Here is a 21,162-nt window from a genome sequence, read left to right on the forward strand (position 1 = left end):
CAAGAAATTTTCTAAAGTAAATAATAATAAAGTATAATAAAGTAAAAATAAAGTATAATATAATATACTTTATATAATAAAGTAAAAATAATAAAGTAAAAAATAATCACTGGGTTTAAACTAGAAATTTTCTAAAGTAAATATTTTGATGGAAAATAAGTTAGTTGTGTCATTCTTAATATAGTTAGCTTATATTTTACAACCATTACAATGTCTTAACTTTCATTGTCCTGGGCTAATGAGAAGGGAACAGAAGTAGATGCTTCCTGTTAACTGTGAGTATATTTGTGGTAAAAAAAAAAAAGGTGAAATGATGCCACGGTGTCCTCAATAGTTATGATTTGTAGTAGCTGGTCCTAAACGTGCACATGGTAGTGTTTACGAAACACAAGACATAGAGCTAAAGTAGTCACCATCACATCTATGTCATATGCAATGCTTTAATGTCAGCAGAACATCATCCATCAAATTAATGTTCATTTCATTTTTTTTGTTTTTTTGGTATTTATTTTGTAAATTTCTTTATGAATAAAAATATATGCATACATAATTTCATGTTTGTAATACTACTTTAAGTCCACTCTAGGATTTGGGAGCATGTTTTTGGTTTTGATTTTGGTTTCGGGTTTAAAAGGATTCCACACATTACTCAAGTTTCAAAACTTGGCCAACACAGCTGGCCTCATCTGGTGGCAAACATCAAAATTTACAACATAATCCCAAAACAGAAATTAATCTAACTCCATACTATATACTACTTAATTAAATTCCTATTTCAGAAGTGACGAATACATATATATGCATCAGCATACAGTATTTGTTTTTCTTTCTCTGACTTACTTCACCCTGTATGACAGACTCTAGGTCCATCTACCTCAGGGGTGAAGTGAGAGTAGCATCAACATATATACACTACCGAATGTAAAATAATTAGCTAGTGGGAAGCAGCAGCATAGCACAGGGAGATCAGCTCGGTGCTTTGCGATGACCTAGAGGGGTGGGATAGGGAGGTGGGAGGGAGGCTGAAGAGGGAGGGGATAAAGGGACATATGTATGCATATGGCTGATTGACTTTGGTGTACAACAGAAGCTAACACAGTATTGTGAAGCAATTATACTCCAATAAAGATCTATTAAAAAAAATGAAGTTGATATGTTATCAAGATCCAAAAAAAAAAAAAAAAGAAGTGACAAATACAATAACTGTCAAGAATTCTACCATATGACTTCAATTCAAAGAAGTACTTCCAACATAATTAACTACTTTAGGTTTATGTACCAAATGTAAAAAATAAGTGTAATTTAAGATATGTTAATATGGATGAAACCATATTTGTAAAACAATAAAAATATGGGAGACACAACAGGGAGGACGTATGGGGATATATGTATATGTATAGCTGATTCACTTTGTTGTAAAGCAGAAACTAACATACCATTGTAAAGCAATTATACTCCAATAAAGATGTTAAAAAAAGAGTAAGAAATATATATATAGACTTTCAATTAAATATTAATATATGTCTTAAAGGTAAATTCCCAAATCATAATCTCATTACTTGTGTGCGAATCCTATATTTAATACATGTTAATTTTTTCCTTAACAAGAAAAGGTACAGAGGTTTTAAATAAAGTTATGGTGTTTCAGTTCATTCATTAACCCAAAAAACTTCTATTAAAGACAGATAAACTGAAACATCTTCCAAAGCAAGAAAAATAGCATCCAAAAATTAAAATGGGAATTGGTATGAAAATAACTTAAAAACAAAAACAGAAAAATACTTGGAAACAGGTTAACCATACTATATTTAAATTTGATCAAATAAATAAACAAGCTTACTGGAGTTCCCATCATTTACTTTTAGCACATCCTTTACTTTTCATACAATTCTAATCCTCTGACAAAGATGAATGATCAACTTATTGCAATGCTGTAGTATCACCATGGAAACCATCCAAATGTATTAATCTTTGAATTTCATGAATAAAACATGAATTATGGTAGTTTCAATAATGATATTTTCTGGACAGATGGAAAAAGGGTACACTGAGACTTCATTTTATACTTTGATTCTTTAGGTAAATTAATACATAAAATATTTTGTGAACAGTGTAAGAGAGAGTATGAAATAGCATAAAAAGGCACACACTGGCTTAATTCTCAGAAGTTACTTCATTTCTGAGTGTCAGCTTACTTCTGCAATCACTTTCAGCTTTAAATCTTCTGATTTTAAATTTAAATCTGATTCCCTGATTTTAAATGCACTGAAGAATTTAACTATTGTTGTGTGTCACACAGAGGTCACTCCTGTATAAGGATTTAACATCAAAACAGGGAGAAAATCAAGTATTTTTTAAAGTATAAAATTGAATTTCTTAATTTAGAAACAATATTTTAAGTATATGATGTTCTAATTATTTAGCTTTTGAGATAATTATTAACTTTTTGAGTAAAATTTTAAAAGACCTAACTATAGAAGGCACTAGCGCCTAACCTAATAGGGCCCGATGGACATTACTGAAAATAATACTGGAAATGATTAAAGAGAGCTCCTCTTCTCAGGAGGTTCTCGCCCCATCAGGCCAATTTAGAACAGCTCATTAAACATCAATGGTATTCTTTTATCAGATGCTTAGGGCTATTTCTTAAATTGCATATTCATCTTTTATAAGGAACAAAATTCCAGCAAATTTCAATCTGTCCTATTGTGATGGGCTGAGCTTCATTAGCTTACTGAAATGGTGAAGGCTGAATTTCCAATAATTTTAGAGGTTTCTGCTTTATTTACCTTTGATTAAAGGTAATACACAAATAATTCTTCAAAATCTACATTAAAATTCTTTTTTCTGAAGAAAATATCCAATGAAACCCTACTTCATAAATGGCACCCACTTTCTAATAACAATTAATTACTACCAAGTAAGCCATTACTATCAAGTAATGAAGCCGTTACTATCAAGCCAGTACTACCAAGTAATAAAGAACATTGCATTAAGAGCAAACCGATAGCACTATGAGAATACCGTCAGGTACTTCACCAGTCACTTCAACACACAATCTCATGTACTACTTTAATAATCCCATGAGGTATCTATAACTTACATATGAGGAGAGATTAAGTAACCTATTCAAGCTTTGATTCACAATCAAGCCTTCCTGACCCCAAAGCTTGTGTATACATAATCACTACTTCAGTGGTGTGAAAATAATTACACATTAAAATAAATAAATGCACATTAAATTTGTGCATTAAATGCACAAAAATAAATGCACATTAAAAATCTACAAGATTAATGTGCTTTTCATATAGGGAAAATAATTGGCTTTATGTATTCTTTAATTACAAAGAGAATATTTTCCGGTTTTGATTTCTAGCTGTTTTGCATAGATAAAACTATTTATTCTTTGTATATTTATTCTATATCTAGCCATCTAACCTTATTCTCATATTAATTTTAATAGTACAATAATATCATAAAAGGAATATTTTATCTGTCCTATTCCTATGTTTACATGGTATATTCTTTTGTCTTAAAAGCTTGATCTTATTCCTGTTTAGAGTTTTTATTAGAAATGACTGCAAAATTCTGTCAAATGTCTTTTTAGTGTCTCAGGTTATAATCTACTGAGCCACTAAAATACTTTTATTTGTTTCCTGATAATAGACTATCATATTCCTTAAAAAGTCTTATTTTGTTATACATATGCTGAACTTTTGCTATACTGCTGGATGATACTTTCTATATTTTATGTACGTGTTTTTATTTTTTTGCATTTAAATTCAGAAATGAGATTGAAATTATCACTGTCCTTTTTTTAAAGTTATTTTATTTAATTATTATTATTATTATTTTTTTGCGGTATGCGGGCCTCTCACTGTTGTGGCCTCTCCCGTTGTGGAGCAGAGGCTCTGGACACGCAGGCTCAGCAGCCATGGCTCACGGGCCCAGCCACTCCGTGGCATGTGGGATCTTCCCGGACTGGGGCACGAACCCGTGTCCCCTGCATCGGCAGGTGGACTCTCAACAACTGCGCCACCAGGGAAGCCCTTTAAAGTTATTTTAAAGTGTCTTGAATTTTTAATATTAAAGTTATGATTCTTCAAGAATTATTGAGGAGGTGTTAATCTTTTTCTATGGTTGAACCAGAAATTTAAATGACAATACAATTATCAGTTCTTTAAATATGTGATAATACTCAGCTAGGTATCCATCTGTTCTGGTGTTTATTGAAAACAGATCTTTAAACAGCTTTCCAATATTTATATGGCTTATTCCAGTTCTCCACTTCTTCTTAGATAAATTTTGGTTATTTCAACCTTTCTCAGAAGTTATTCCCTTCCTCTAGGTTTTCATGTTTCATAGGTATAGATTTGCAGGTAATATTCTACTATACTTCTTTTAATCTCTCTTGTTCCTAGAGTTCTTTCTGCTTTCCCTTTCATAATCTTATGTATACTTTCTCTATATATTTTCCATAATTTGTGCCCTGAAGAATTTATATTGGCCACTTCAAAGAAGAATCAAATTTTGAATTAATTTAACCCTTTTAACTTTTGTATTCTACTTTAGTGATTCCAGTTTTTATTGTTATTAAATACTGATTTCCTAGTTTCTTTTGATGTTCTTTTCCTAATTTTTTTCTTAACATCTTTATTGGAGTATAATTGCTTTACAATGGTGTGTTAGTTTCTGCTTCACAACAAAATTAATCAGTTATATATATACATATGTTCCCATATCTCTTCCCGCATGTGTCTCCCTCCCTCCCACCCTCCCTATCCCACCCCTCCAGGCGGTCACAAAGCACGGAGCTGATCTCCCTGTGCTATGCAGCTGCTTCCCACTAGCTATCTACCTTACGAGGTAGTGACAAAGCCTCTCTCTTGCTTTGTCAGTTTACCCTTCCCCCTCCCCATATCCTCAAGTCCATTCTCTAATAAGTGTGTGTCTTTATTCCTGTTTTACCCCTAGGTTCTTCATGACATTTTTTTTCTTAAATTCCATATATATGTGTTAGCATACGGTATTTGTCTTTCTCTTTCTGACTTACTTCACTCTGTATGACAGACTCTAGGTCTATCCACCTCATTACAAATAGCTCAATTTCGTTTCTTTTTATGGCTGAGTAATATTCCATTGTATATATGTGCCACATCTTCTTTATCCATTCATCCGATGATGGACACTTAGATTGTTTCCATATCCGGGCTATTGTAAATAGAGCTTCAATGAACAATTTGGTACATGACTCTTTTTGAATTATGGTTTTCTCAGGGTATATGCCCAGTAGTGGGATTGCTGGGTCATATGGTAGTTCTATTTGTAGTTTTTTTAAGGAACCTCCATACTGTTCTCCACAGTGGCTGTATCAATGTACATTCCCACCAACAGTGTAAGAGGGTTCCCTTTTCTCCACACCCTCTCCAGCATTTATTGTTTCTAGATTTTTTGATGATGGCCATTCTGACTGGTGTGAGATGATATCTCATTGTAGTTTTAAGTTGCATTTCTCTAATGATTAGTGATGTTGAGCATTCTTTCATGTGTTTGTTGGCAGTCTGTATATCTTCTTTGGAGAAATGTCTATTTAGGTCTTCTGCCCATTTTTGGATTGGGTTGTTTGTTTTTTTGTTATTGAGCTGCATGAGCTGCTTATAAATTTTGGAGATTAATCCTTTGTCAGTTGCTTCATTTGCAAATATTTTCTCCCATTCTAAGGTTTATCTTTTGGTCCTGTTTATGGTTTCCTCTGCTGTGCAAAAGCTTTGAAGTTTCACTAGGTCCCATTTGTTTATTTTTGTTTTTATTTCCATTTCTCTAGGAGATGGGTCAAAAAGGATCTTGCTGTGATTTATGTCATAGAGTGTCCTGCCTATGTTTTCCTCTAAGAGTTTGATAGCTTCTGGCCTTACATTTAGGTCTTTAATCCATTTTGAGCTTATTTTTGTGTATGGTGTTAGGGAGTGATCTAATCTCATACTTTTACATGTAGCTGTCCAGTTTTCCCAGCACCACTTATTGAAGAGGCTGGCCTTTCTCCACTGTACATTCCTTCCTCCTTTATCAAAGATAAGGTGACCATATGTGCATGGGTTTATCTCTGGGCTTTCTATCCTGTTCCATTGGTCTATATTTCTGTTTTTGTGCCAGTACCATACTGTCTTGATTACTGTAGCTTCGTAGTATAGTCTGAAGTCAGGAAGCCTGATTCCTCCAGCTCCGTTTTTCATTCTCAAGATTGCTTTGGCTATTTGGGGTCTTTTGTGTTTCCATACAAATTGTGAATTTTTTGTTCTAGTTCTGTGAAAAATGCCAGTGGTAGTTTGATAGGGATTTCATTGAATCTGTAGATTGCTTTGGGTAGTAGATTCATTTTCACAGTGTTGATTCTTCCAATCCAAGAACATGGTATATCTCTCCATCTATTTGTGTCGTCTTTAATTTCTTTCATCAGTGTCTTATAATTTTCTGCATACAGGTCTTTTGTCTCCTTAGGTAGGTTTATTCCTAGATATTTTAGTCTTTTTGTTGCAATGGTAAATGGGAGTGTTTTCTTGATTTCACTTTCAGATTTTTCATCCTTAGTGTATAGGAATGCCAGAGATTTCTGTGCATTAACTTTGTATCCTGCTACTTTACCAAATTCATTGATTAGCTCTAGTAGTTTTCTGGTAGCATCTTTAGGATTCTCTATGTATAGTATCATGTCATCTGCAAATAGTGACAGCTTTACTTCTTCTTTTCCGATTTGGATTCCTTTTATTTCCTTTTCTTCTCTGATTGCTGTGGCTAAAACTTCCAAAACTGTGTTGAATAAGAGTGGTGAGAGTGGGCAACCTTGTCTTGTTCCTGATCTTAGTGGAAATGCTTTTAGTTTTCCACCATTGAGGACAATGTTGGCTGTGGGTTTGTCATATACGGCCTTTATTATGTTGAGGAAAGTTCCCTCTATGCCTACTTTCTGCAGGGTTTTTATCATAAATGGGGTTGAATTTTGTCAAAAGCTTTCTCTGCATCTATTGAGATGATCATATGGTTTTTCTCCTTCAATTTGTTAATATGGTGTATCACGTTGAGATGAGTACTTAGTTTATTTTTATTTAATAAAAAAGGCATTTAAAGTTAAAATTCTGTACTAAGCACAGCTTTACTGGGTATGTATATTTTGTCAAGAAGAGATCATCTTCTTCCTTAACTCATATATAGTTTGTAATTTCCCTTTGCTTTTAAGAGTTATCTAAGAGTGTGTTTTAATTTCCGTACAATTTTTTTTACTTTCCTAATAAAGTTGCCTAATGTAATTTTTCCATTTCCTAATAAAGGTTAGTATCACAGAACGTGGCCTATTTTTTTTTCAGAGGAATATATTTTTTTTTTAATAGGATGAACAGAAGCTCAGTACAAACAAGAGTAACATGCTAACATGTTAAGGTGTTCCATGGGTTACAAAATATCAACATCCCCCAAGAAAAATACAGGCTAAGAGTATCTGCATGTGGATACTGGCTGTGTGATACAGACATTGAGCTTGTCAGAGCCTCACTTGCCTCATCTGGGAGAGAGAGAAGATGGCCAGAGAAGCTCCAAGTATGTAAAGTATGAAGTGAACATGGCCTATTAAAGAACTTTACTTTCTTGAATTCATAAAAGTTCAGGCAACTTTTTCAAGGTCTAAAATTCCTAAGATGAGTCTTTTCTCACTTGAAATTGCATGATTTCCATAATGTAAACATTTTCCAAAAGGAATCTTGACATTTCAGCATTGTAAATGATAAATATGCAACCTCATATATATTATGATACAAATGAGGAGAAGTTTTGTTTACTACTTTAAATACTTATCAACAATAAATTCCTAATATAATTTTTCTTATGACAGTGAGTGGATTTTATTGAGAACTCCTTAACTTCTGGTATTTATTTCATCCTTATCCAGCTTTATCAGAAACTGTAGGAAGGCTATGGGCATACTGTGTCACTGAATATAGCAATGAATTTTATTCCATTCATAAAGAAGTTGTATGTATGTGTTTGATTCATATGGGGTCTTTGTTTAGTTTAGTTTTCTCTCTCATTTCCACCTTTTGTTTTAAATGTTGAGCATGGAGTTTATATTTAACATTTTCTTATCTCTCCTTACTTATTCATATGTCCTCCAAGGGTTAACAATCACATCAGTCATTAAGATTTCATTTCAGGGGAGGGAATGGTAATCTTGATAACACAGCCATAATATTATGGGGAAACAGTATCTAGAAAACCCTGTCATAAAAGTCACAATTTTTGAGAGAATCATTTTTTCTTTTTAAATCAGTGTAGTAAAACTAGGAAGAAAAGTAAACCATTTAGATATTGGAAGATGTTGGTAGGATGTTAAGACTAGTTATAGTGCTAAGTTACTGTGTGAAATTCAACAAGACTTTTAAGTATTCTACTGTAATATGTGAACAAATATGAATTAGACAGTTAACTGTCTTTATTTTTAATAAATATTTTTAATGCATTACCTTTATCTGACAAAAGAATTCTAAATAATTGGACTGAAAGATATATGGAAAAAGACTACAATCTTTAATTGTAATCTTAGATTGCTGTACTTTAGATAAGTCAAATACAAGAGCAAAAGTATAAAGGTATGAAAATTTTAAGAAATAAAAGACAGTTTACGTGTAATATTGTACTCGCCCATGCTGCATTCACTCATGTCCTTCTCACTGACTTAAACAGTATTGGTGTATGGCTAGTATTAGCCTAACAATATAACCATCTCAAAAAGAAAAATGGAGACTACATTTAATCATCGCACCAGGCACTATGTTCTAATTATTGTTTCATTTCTTCCATATGATAAGGGTTAAATATATTGACATGTAATCTGAAGTGAAAATTCCAAAGCTAGGAAAAGGCAATCTGCTTTTATAACTCAGCTGACAGAACTACATTTCAGAGCAGACCAACTCCAAAATATCTCCTAAACCAGTCTTTTTCAAGCTATCTATGATGAAAGGCCATATATTTGTTATTGCAAAAGTTCACAAACCAAAGCTTTTGTAAAGTACAACAAAATAAATAATTCAAAAGAAATTTAAAGATAAAATAACAAGCCCAAATTTTATCATTAGATTCAACAGACATAAAATTACTCTATAAAACTGCCGTAAATTTTTCAAAGCACTTACTCTCAATTTCTGTGCTTACTGCTGACCAATAACAAATAATTCATGGATAAGCCTTAGTCCACAGACCACAATCTCAGTAGTCAACACACTCCCAAATCTAAGAGTCTATCAGTATTAGGTGTTTCCTGAAGAAATTTGTATAGCACTAACAAGAATCGTGACCAAATGGAAAATGGGCATAAACCTAATGAAATGTTTCAACAGTTACAAACAAACATGTCTACTTCCTAATCCTTAGAACTTGTGAATGTGTTACCTTAAATGGCAAAAGGGACTCTGCAGACGTGATAAAGGTTAAAGATCTCAAGATGGAAAGATGATTTTAGAATATCTGGCCCCAATATAACCACAGGGTTTCTTATAAAAGAGGCAGGAGGAGATATGATGGTAGATGCTGAAGTCAGTGGGAGGGGTTCGAAGGTGCTATGCTGCTGGCTTTAATGATGGATGAAAATACCATAACCAAGGATATAGGTGCACTCTGGACACTAAAAGAGGGAAGGAACTTCCTCCTTAAGGAGAACGGCCCAACCAACACCTTAATTTTAGTACCTCTGACCCCCAGAATTGTATGATAATAAATGGGCGTAGTTTTAAGCTACGAAGATTGTGGCAATTTGTTATAGTAGGAATTGGAAACATACAGACATAAACATTTTGGCTCTGGGAAGTAGGGTGCTGCTATAACAAATACCTAAAAATGTGGAAATGGTTTTGGAATTGACACTGGGCAGAGGCTGGAAAAATTTTGAGGAGCATGATAGACAAAGCCTAGATTACCTTGAATGGACAGTAAAAATATGGATGTTAAAAGCCCTGCTGGTGAGGGCTCAGAAGGAAATGAGGAACTTGTTATTGGAAGGTGGAGGGAAAAGAATATTTGTTATAGAGTGGCAGAAAGCTTAGCTGAATTACTCCCTATAATTACATAGAAATCAGAATTATAAGGGATGAACTTGGATATTTAGCTGAGGAGATTTCCAAGCAAAGTGCTGAATGGAGTGGCCTGGTTTCCTCTTCTTGCTTATAGCAAAGTGTCAGAGGAAAGAAACAAATTGAATTAAGAATTATTAAGCTAAAAGGAACCAGGACCCAATGATCTGGAAACTTCTTGACCTATGCAGATTGCAAGAGGTGCTAAAATTAGGGTTCTCACTTTCAGGAAAGTGTGGCTCTGGAGAAAAAGTCAACCGTGTGTCTGGACAACCTTTGCCTAGTACCTTGGAAGGATTAAAACCTCAGAATGTTCATTCACGGAGGGAGCTCTTGCAAAGATTAGGCATGGGATTCATAGACACCCTCAGTCATTTCCACAGAGGCCAAAAATGGAGATGAGATTATCCAGGAAAGATCTATGAAGCAGCCTGTTTTCTAATAGAGAAAACCCCAGAGATTTACAAAAGAGAACCACAAGTTTCTCAAGAATGTTACATCAGTAGAAACACTGCCAATCTAGACTAAAAAAAAAAAAAAAAAAAAAAAGAGAAAGATGAAATTCAGAAAGGCTGTGTACTCTCAAAATTATACAGGCAAGAAATATCCAGGAGAAAATATGTGATATCTTTCATGAAAAAAGAATAATGATTCTTAGGCTGAAGAACCAGGCCCAGAGGGCAGAGCCTTGAGCCACAGAGGATTATTTCCAGGCTCTGAAATATAACTGAGTTTGCCTAGTTGGATTTCTAAATTGCTTGAAACAGGTAACCCATTTTTTTCTTCCACATTCTGCCTTTTTAAATGAAAATATCTGTAACTGTTAACTTATGCCTGTCCCACCAATGCATTTTGAGAGCATATAATTTGTCCTTTAATTTCACTGGTACACAGACAGAGAGAAATTTTGCTTGAGGATGGATTATAACTAGAACCTTACTCATACCTAATTTAGATGATTTAGATGATGAGATTTGGAATTTTTAAGCTGATCAATTTTAGATGAGATGTTGGTCTTGAGATGATACTATAAAGAGTTGAGACTTTTGAGGATCTGGGATTTGGTGAATGTGTTTTGCTTGGGAAGGATGTGAATTTGGAGCGGTGGCCAGAGGGCAGACTATGGTAAACTGAACAATGACCCCCCACAAAGAAGACGTCTGTGTTTTAATCCCTGGAAACTGAACATGCTACCTAAAATGGCAAGAGAGACTTTTCAGATGTGATTTGGTCATGGATCTTGAGATGAGAAGATTATTCTAGAGAATCTGAGTGGGCTCAATGTAATCATAAGGGTCCTTATAAGAGGGAGACAGGATAAGATATGAGGACAGGAGCAGGGGTCAGAGTCAGAGAGATATTCGAAGATGCCACATTGCTGGCTTTCGATATGGAGGAAGGGGCCAAAGAAGAGAGCAGCCGTTAGAACATGGAAAAGGCAAAGAAATAGATTTTCTGCTAGCGCCTCCAGAAGGAATGCAGCTCTGCCAATACCCTGACGTTAGGACCTCTGACCTCTAGAACCATAAGATAATAAATTTGTGATGCTGTAAGCCACTAAGATTACAGTAATTTGCTATAGCAGCTAGAGGAAACCAGTATGTGGCCTCTATTTAACTTGACATAGTATCTCTCTACAAATATACCATTAAAATCTTGAATTTTCACATTCCATGAAATTTAGTCAATATAGCAAAGAATATGCTTCACAAGACACAAAAAATAATTTTTAAAATTTAAAAATCCTAAGGATATTTTTTCTGTTAACAGTCCTCTTGTGGAAATGTGACAACATAAAAATGGAACATTTCATCATTCTGACATGATGAATTTTGCCTTGTGAACTAAAGAAAAGGTAATTCAATAAATATACTTTGCTCTTAAATAGTCAATATCATTCTTCCTAACTGCATTAGCATCTGAAAGTAAGCTAGGAATGATTTATTTAGACTTTGAATCCATTACTGCAAATGAGAGTCCCCTTCACCAAAGCCCCCTCTTTAATTACTTCATCCACTTAATTTCAAAAATCATATGAAGAGTTTTTTTAAAAGCACTCCAAATCTTATTGGGCAGAAAAAAAAAAACAACTGTCCACAGTTCAAGCAGGAATACATATTCAGTAACTAGCATTATGGCATGATTTATTCACATGTAAGGATTTCTAAATTCTTTGGAAAGTCATGATACAATTCCAACAGAAATATACACATGTAACAAAGTATTTCAAAGCATCTCTTACCTGTGTAACAAGTGGCTCCAAAAGTCTCTCCACTGTTAGAGTCCGGATTTCCAAACTTTTGGGGTCCCATTTTAATATGATAGGTGAAGTTGCCGAAGTCATGCTCCCTACAGAAACACACATTATCCATTAGAAATAAGGATCACAGAAAGAATCTGTTACCTTGTGGGTTCAAAATGAATAAGTCACCAAAACTTAGAGCATATTTGAAAATTATCTGTCTGGTCCGACCTTATAAAGTTAGAGATGGGGAAATCAGAAGCAGAACTATGTGAGGTAGTGATGTTGGGTTCAGACTGAAAATGGATATTTCCTGAGGGCACCTGTATACATTAGACAAACTCTTGGGACCCAATTGACACTGAAATATTTCACTCACTCAGTGTTTAGTACACATATCCACCTGCTATATGCTGGGAAAGACTTGACCTTGCCCTCGAGTAGCTGATAGTTTCAATGCAGAGGTCGGCCACAATTATGCCTCAATGTGACCTGTTCTGTGACCAAGGAATACAGAGAGGGCCACAGGAGAACGGAGGAAAGGACACCAAAGTCAGTCTGGGGAGATCAGCAAAGACTTTCAGGAAGCACAGTAAACCCATCACGACCACTGGATGAGGGACCCTAGGTCCTAAGGAAAGGCTTCGTTGTGTTTTCTTCACATCATAATTGACCACTGAGGAGATTATGCTCCCTTGGACAGCTGAGTTTCTTTCTCTTCATCAGGAAAGTTATCTTGCAAAATGAGTGGCAGTGATTCTGAAAATTAGTTTGCTGCTATTTACATGCTCTCTGATGACTCACTGCATTTACACTCTTGTCCCATAAAGTGAGTGTCTGATAAGGTTATTTATTGCATTCTAGCACAATCCTCTCCTACCCAAGAACCACAGGTGTGCAGGTAGCAGCCTCACACGTATCAGGCACACAATATGGCCCTGGACTCAATAGAGTAAAGTAGACACTCTGCCAGGGGTGTGTTTCTCACTGAGAAACTGACTGCTCTTTACTGAATATATTTTGACAACTACCCACAGGACAAGCAACCTTAGATGGTACAAACTGAATCTGAATCACTTGCTTTAATACCGTCATAAATCAAACTGTTCATAGCTGTTCTCTTCTTTTGAATCAATGTCCCCACTCAATTCCACTCTTATAAATCAACATAGATGATTATTTCTATTAGAATTAATGCTAAAAATAAGGTCTATCACAATAGACACACGTCTCTTTACTGACCTGCTAAAGCTAGTCCTTTTGCAAACATTCCCAACAAATTTGCTTCAGGAAAAGAAAAAAAAAGGCAGAGACACAGTGTGCTGGTATTTTACCTCTCTCTAAATGCCATATTTTAAATAAACTAAGCACAGCAATCCAACCATACAGACCGATTTAGATTTGGGTTCCTTCACAACAACAATAGTTGGCACGGATATGCTGCCTGTACTCCAAAAACCTAAAAGCACTTTACACATTTCCCATTCACACTACCAACTGCCACATAGCAGCTCTGACATGCCCAGAATTCTGCTGCTGCAGCACACCTTCCTGTGCTGTAGAAGGATGAAAACACCAGATGCTTTCTATCCACACAGGATACCTTCATCCCTGCCAAAGCCAGCCCTACCTAAGTAACCCAGTACTTAGGACACATGATTGCAAGTCTCTTGAGAAGTTCCCTGAAAACCTCTTTCCAGCTCTGATGGAATAATGAGTGGCATAATAACGATGATGCACACGGAGGTCCTGCAGGAAAAGATAACTAGTAGTGGAGTAGTGAAGTCCTTTTAAGACCATAGTGAAAGGCACTGAGTGGGACTGTGCAGAGAATCACCACTATTACACGGGCACACTTGTGCACCTAAGCTGGTAGACCAAGGAAGGCACACAACATCTTTATGCATGTTCCAATATATTACTGTAAAGAAATGGCACTCAAAAAATTCTGAAGTGAGAAACAAAAATGCTGGGGCACTCACATTAGAGACACTAATCTAGCACGCAGGAAGCAAAAATGGGAGATATTGAACAAACACCTCAAGCCAACTGTGAGCCAAGAAACAGAGTTAGACGGAGCGGAGCCTTGGATCCTGAAGGTCAGAGGCCTTATAAATCTAAAACTGAAAGGACAAGAGTGACTGAGCAAATCGCTGGACTTAAATTTATTACTTTGGGGAGCAATCTTTCAGCCACTTCTTTTGACACAGGTAAAATTCAAGTGCACAAGGCAAGGAAAGGCTAAATGGTATGAATCTGTTGAAGGGGAAAACCTAGTCGTAGAAACCACACATTCCTCTGTGTGAAACAAGCAAATCAACTCAAATAAGAAGGCAAGAGGACAAATGAAGTGTGGAGTCACATACGCCAGCCTCTCATGTTCCAAAGGAACATGTCTCAAATCCATACTACGCATCTGTACAATTCATGCAGACTGTTTTGTACACAAAAGAGATTCTTTGTAAAGAAAATATACCTTTTTATTCAATGATTAAAATTCAAAGAAAAAATTACATATTCTACTTGCTTTGGTTAGGGAAACTTAGACTATTGACTAGACACAAAGAGTGAAAAACAGGGGTTGTCAAAAACAAAAGACAACAGGGTTGTCCTCGTCCATACATTGCAATTTTACAAGCCCAAGAACAAGCTCTTAGCAATTTACTTAATCTCTGAGAAAATATTCTCCTTGAAAAGTATCAAATTGCATATACAGGAAAGGTGATAAAACAACCTCTATGGTAATAACTTAGATAATTTCAGACTCACTCCATGGGGGTGAGGAAGAGGCATGGGTCAAGGTGCTAGCAGCCACTCATCACTCACAACAAAAAAAGCAAAACCTGACAAAAAAGACTAACAGTGTAAAACAAGCTCCCTTATGAGCAGCCAAGGGTCATGTGCTTTGCTAATTTAGACACTGTCCTGATAAATAGAAAATCTCTCAAGGTACCTATCCCAAGGAGTGCCTTCAAATGACAAATATGTTAATGCAATGAATAATTCACTGCAGAAATTCCCCATTGCCAGATGTTCCTGGAAAAAATGTTCACCTCTGCCTCAACCTTCTGAGTTCTCACCATTCTTTCTACTGCAAAACAATGGTCCAGGATGCTTTTTAGTTGCCCAGGAGGCCACCCAAACTTGCCTTCCCTCCAAAGGACTCCAGCTTCAGGTTCCCTTCATGAATTTCTCTCTTTATCAATCCTGAGCACTACTGCCAACAAACTCTGTGAGGCTTTCTTGGAAGACAAGCTAGCTTTGGTTGATAGGCAAATTCATGAGAAGTTAATGACTAATAGTGGGTTTATTCACCTATCTCCATATGTATGATATTGAGTCAGCTACTTAACCTAAGCTTCAGTTTCATCACTTGTAAAACAAAAATGGTAATAACCTTATACAATTTATGAATTTGTCCTGAAAATTAATGAAATAATTGCATATGCAAATAGTGATAGTTTTACTTCTTTGCCATGTTGTCCGTATGATTATCACCCTAGCCAGTTCAACACATCGATTGGAGTGGGGGCCCATGGAGACCCTGCAAGGCAAGATGTTTTAAAACAAAGCTTTGTTGAAAAAGTGAGATATGAAAAAGAGAGAGAATTTTCTAAGTTTCTTCAGCATTTCAAGAATCAAGCCTGGAAACACTGAATCATACTGTTTCTTCCATAAGTAATAATAACACTGGCTAATGATCTGACATTATTATTATCTCCCATTTACAGACAGGGAAATTGAGGCATAAAACAGTTCAGAGAGTTACCCACGGTCACAAAATTTGAACCTAAACTGCCTGGCTTTAGGGTCTGTGCTCATAAGCACTATGCTTACTGCTTCTAAAGAAGAAGCCCTAGGCTTGGGTCTATGCCAGCATCACCATGGTACTTCTGAACCATGGGAAAAGGGAGAGATATGGACAGGAATGGAAAAACTAGGAGCCACTCCCTTCTGGAGAATGAGGGAGGGAGGGGCTGAGGAGGGAAACAAAGGACACGTGCCCTGCTGCACAGGTGGAGCCCATGGGAAATGCAGCTTCACTTCCTGGTGAGGCAGGGCAGGTCCTCAGTTCAGTTTCCCCTAGCCACCTTTGGTCCCTGGGCAAGAATGGGATGCTGGTGGTGGGGCTGGGTCACCTGGTGAGCAACACAGCACCCTGGCAAAGCTGAAAGAAAGACCCCGTGATGAGTTTCTCCAAGTAAACAGAATTTTGGTCCCCATGACCTTGGATCCCTTGTGAATATGTTACATTTCATCGTAAAGGAGATTTTGCAGATATAATTAAGGTTACTAATCCCTGGACCTGAAAATAGGCAGATGACCCTGGATTATCTATGTGGGCCCAATGTAAAGCTGAGCCCTTAAAAACAGCTTTCTCCTGGCTGTGGGTAGAAGAGGCAGTCATACAGATGCAGCAGACAAGGACGTCAGGCAGGGCAGAAGAGGAAGGCAGAGGGATTCAAAGTGTGAAAAGGACTCAACCCACCACTGCTAGATGGGGCTATATGGAAAGCATGAAAAGAAATGTGGGTAGATTCTGCAAGCTAAGAGAGGGCCCTGGCTGACCACCAACAAGGAAACAAGGACCTCCATTCTACCATCACTGGGTACTGAATTCAGCCAAAACCCTGAATGAGGTTGGAAGTGGACTCTTCTCTGGTGCCTTCAGTAAGGAACTCGGCCCTATCAACACCTTGGTTTCAGCCTTGTAAGATGCTAAGCAGAGGACTCAGACCAAGTCCACCTGGGCTTGTGACCTGCAGAGAGTATAAGATAAGAAATCTGTGCTAAAAAATAAATAAATAAATAAATAATAGAAAAAAAAGAAATCTGTGCTGTTTTCAGCTGCCAAGTTTGTGGTCAATTTTTACGGCAGCAATAGGAAACTATGACAGGTGGCTCTAGAATCTGTGTGTGTATCACAGTCACCTGGAGGGCATCTTCATACACAAACCCATCCAGAGAGTTTCTGATTCATTAGGCCTGGGATGGGTCTGAGAAACTGCTTTATTTTTCTTTTCTTTTTTCTTTTTTTGCACTTGTAACAAGTACCCAGATGATACTACTGGTCCAGGAATCACACTTTGAGAACCACTGTTGTAATCACAGTTCACAGCCACACACGTCAGCAGGGAAGCAGTGATGAGGAAGATATGGGATATCTCTGTGGAGATCCTGGGACCAGAAGCAATAACACTGCTGTTATTACAATTATCACTGGAATCATTATTATATTTTCTGAAAGGTACTTATGCTTTTTAGGGGATCCAATGCCTTGAAGCGATTCTTAACAGGGAAATGAAATGGCATACCAAAATCATTCGGGTTTTTTTAAACCACATGTGTGCCAATCCCCAATATCCCCCAAAGTTCTGACAGTTTCCCCAGAAGATGCCTTTTCTACTGAGAATCACTGCCATAGTAGTGATCCCTGTGAAGAATGTAAAGTAACAGCGGGAGAGAGTCACATCCCTCAGTTCACCAAAAGCAGAAATGAAGGTCAAGGTATAATCGCTTAATAGAGAATAAATGTTTCCAAAGAAACTGTATTCCTAAGTAATTTGAAGTTATTTGAGGGCTACAAAAATAAGTCTTCCAAAAATGTTATCTAAAATACAATAGCAGTTCTCATTTTCTGTTGTTAATAAAGGAAGGTACCTCTAATATTCAGGCCCCCTATTGTAAGAGGGGCTTTTTTCTATAGTTGAGAAGAGTATGTGTGCATACGCATCACAGGCAGGAGTAGAAGTTGAGAAACAAAACAGAGAAGGAGGCACCTGATTATACTTCAAACACCCCCAGAGAGTAAATCTAAACAGATGGTGAGGGGTATTCAGCACTCTTCCTGGTAGTACCCTGGGTATGGAAATGGCCTAATCAAGTAGCTTAACTATGGGAAAGTCCTGCTTCTTATTTTCCACCATTAGCTTTGCTCAACTTCAGCTCATTTTCTCTTCCTCTGACTCTAAGGAGGCAGCGTGTCGCCCATCACTGTCCTCTATGTGATAACCATTCAAAGCCCTTGCTCAGTGAACTGACAGTTGACCCAAGATTCAAGTTGCTGCTGCAATTAGAAGATCCATCACCATTTTTAACCAAAATTGAAGTGATGTGTAATTTCCAACTGTTCTTTGCTATTTGCAGTGGAAGGGGGTGGGGCAGTTAACTCTAACACTACCCTCAAGTACTGCAATATCTTCAAGACTTCTATTTATGGTAAACCCGTACCTTTAAACAAAACACAGGAAGAAACACTGCTGAGCAAAAACATCATTCTAATAATTTTAAAAGGTTGCAATAACACTTCACGTCTAAGCAAAAATGCCTACTAAAGAATACCTTAATATTTTTAAACACATATTAAATAAGTATTAAACTATTAAATCCTCTTCAGAGCCTCTTTTTGCTTCTACCCAGATAAACAAAATGTCACCAAAAAGGAATATATGAAGAAAGCTCCACAGCCTGAAGGCCGTCAGGGTGACAAGTTTAGACTAATAGTATATAGCCTAGAGCTTGCTGATTAAACAAGAAATAACCATGTCCATATCTCACTGAAATGAGTTTTTATACTTAAAATAGCATACATATAAAATTTAAAACTATGTGCCAACTTAATAGAAATTTACTACTCCTGGTGTATACTAATAGAAAGCCAGTCATTTGAAATTCAAAATGAAAACTAGTATCTGTCATATTCATTTACTTGCTTTTCACTACATTCGTAGTCTCATCATTTAAATTCATTTTGGAGCATAAACAGGCTCAGTCTACTCCTAAATTATGGCTTGTTTTCCATTCAGATGTGAACATATGTGTTATCCAGATAAGCAGTGCTGAATCTATATGCTGCTAGGTTTCCGAAGTCCCAACCAGCACTCTGTTTTCTCTAAACAAAATATATCTGACCAAAGGTTAACACTGTTCTACCTATTATCCTTCAGCAGCATTGCAATTCTGATTTAGGCAATAGATTCCAAAAACTGAAAATAAGAACCGTTAATATTTCAGACAACATATTTTTAGAAATTATCTTTATAATCCAAAAGTAACTTCAAATTATTTAATAGGAACATATTATTTAATTGGCAATTTACTTTATGTCTTCTAACCTCCTGTAAATTAGAATTCCATATGCAATGATTATATAACTTTAATCTTCATAAAAATCTCAACGGGCTTCCCTGGTGGCACAGTGGTTAAAAATCTGCCTGCCGATGCAGGGGACGCGGGTTCGTGCCCCAGTCCAGGAAGATCCCACATACCCCGGTGCGGCTGGGCCCGTGAGCCATGGCGGCTGAGCCTGCGCGTCCGGAGCCTGTGCTCCGCAACGGGAGAGGCCACAACAGTGATAGGCCCGCGTACCGCAAAAAAAAAAAAAAAAAAAAAAAAAAAAAAAGAAATCTCAACATTTCAGATTCAGATTACAGCAAAATAAACATACACTGCTCTCCTTATCTTTCATCTTGCTGTATAATTCCACCCAAACTAATTTAGGGAAACATTCCTTTTCTAGAACAAAGTAACTGCTTAACTCTCTTCTCCAACAAGTCCCAAGTCTTTGTAACAAGGCTGTCATTCCACTTTCTGACCATGGTCTAATGGATCTTATTTCTTTAACATAAGTCTTCTGCTCTAATCAGGTTTGGACCACATTATAATGTAGGGTTCATGCCACTTCCCAAAACCCCACCTGGAACATATTCCTTGTCATACTCCAAAATCCAGACACTGATTTCACATTGTGTCTTCTCCATAAACCCTAAATTGCTACTGGATTTACAGTCAGTAACAGAAGACCTTACTTTTTTCGTAACTGGCTCATTGTTAAGAAATTGACGTTAGTTTTACATGACCCACTAGATTTTAAACTCATTAGGGCACAAATCAAGTTTTTGACCTCTTGTCTATCACATGTACAATAGGGAATTATATCCTTCATAAATGTTTGCTTAAGTATACATATATAAGATGCCCCAAATACCTATCTAATTTTTTTCAAATATCAATTTTTTATCTTTTTTTTTTTTTTTTTTTTTGCGGTACGCGGGCCTCTCACCGCTGCGGCCTCTCCCACTGCGGAGCACAGGCTCCGGACGTGCAGGCCCAGCGGCCATGGCCCACGGGCCCAGCCGCTCTGCGGCATGTGGGATTCTCCCGGACTGGGGCACGAATCCGTGCCCCCGGCATCAGCAGGCGGACTCCCAACCACTGCGCCACCAGGGAAGCCCAATTTTTTATCTTTTCAATAGTAGAGTCTATTTCCTAGGAAGTAATAATTTTATAAATATCTTTTGGACATATTTTTAGATATAGGTCAGTACTTCTTAGAGACCTAAAACAAGTGATATCTTGGTATGGTTTAGAGAATATAAATTTATACAGTTTATTTATAAACTATGTTACACTTATATTTATGTTTAAATTTATATTTGGGTTTCTTTTTATTTACATATTTTTAAAAAATACACAGTTTCACTATTTATTTTAACTGGATCACTAGTTTTTATTTATTTTGCTTTAAATCTGGGTGTCATTTTGTTCAGGAAAAAGTAACCTGAGGGCTTCCTTCAGCAAAGTAGTGAGGTCTGCCTTGGTATTTGATTCTCTGCTGAGATCCACGTGGTGAACTCTTTGTGAAGGATTGTACAAGCTCTGCAATTTGGCCCACAATAGCCCTTAGGAAATCTTCCTTCTCCTCATTGACCCAAATTGCCTTTTGTCCCCAAGGCCCAATGACTTTTCCTTTCTCTGAATGCCATCTGTATTACATCTAATCAGAATAGCTGCCACATATTTAAT

The 21,162-nt window shown here is 36.6% G+C and overlaps 1 protein-coding gene across 2 annotated transcripts in view; it reads right to left on the reverse strand.

The window, feature by feature from the left end:
* Positions 1–21,162, reverse strand: part of CTNNA2 (catenin alpha 2) — a 1,199,753-nt gene that overhangs the window by 1,029,708 nt on the left and 148,883 nt on the right. For both annotated transcript variants that reach the window (XM_079940963.1, XM_079940964.1), the window contains one exon: positions 12,358–12,464. In XM_079940963.1, the coding sequence (XP_079797089.1) occupies positions 12,358–12,459 (102 nt within the window). In that variant the 5' untranslated portion in view covers positions 12,460–12,464. Of the gene's footprint in view, positions 1–12,357; positions 12,465–21,162 lie in introns of those variants that run through there.

This window comes from Stenella coeruleoalba (assembly GCF_951394435.1).
Source record: "Stenella coeruleoalba genome assembly, chromosome: 13".
NCBI classification, from domain to species: domain Eukaryota; kingdom Metazoa; phylum Chordata; class Mammalia; order Artiodactyla; family Delphinidae; genus Stenella; species Stenella coeruleoalba.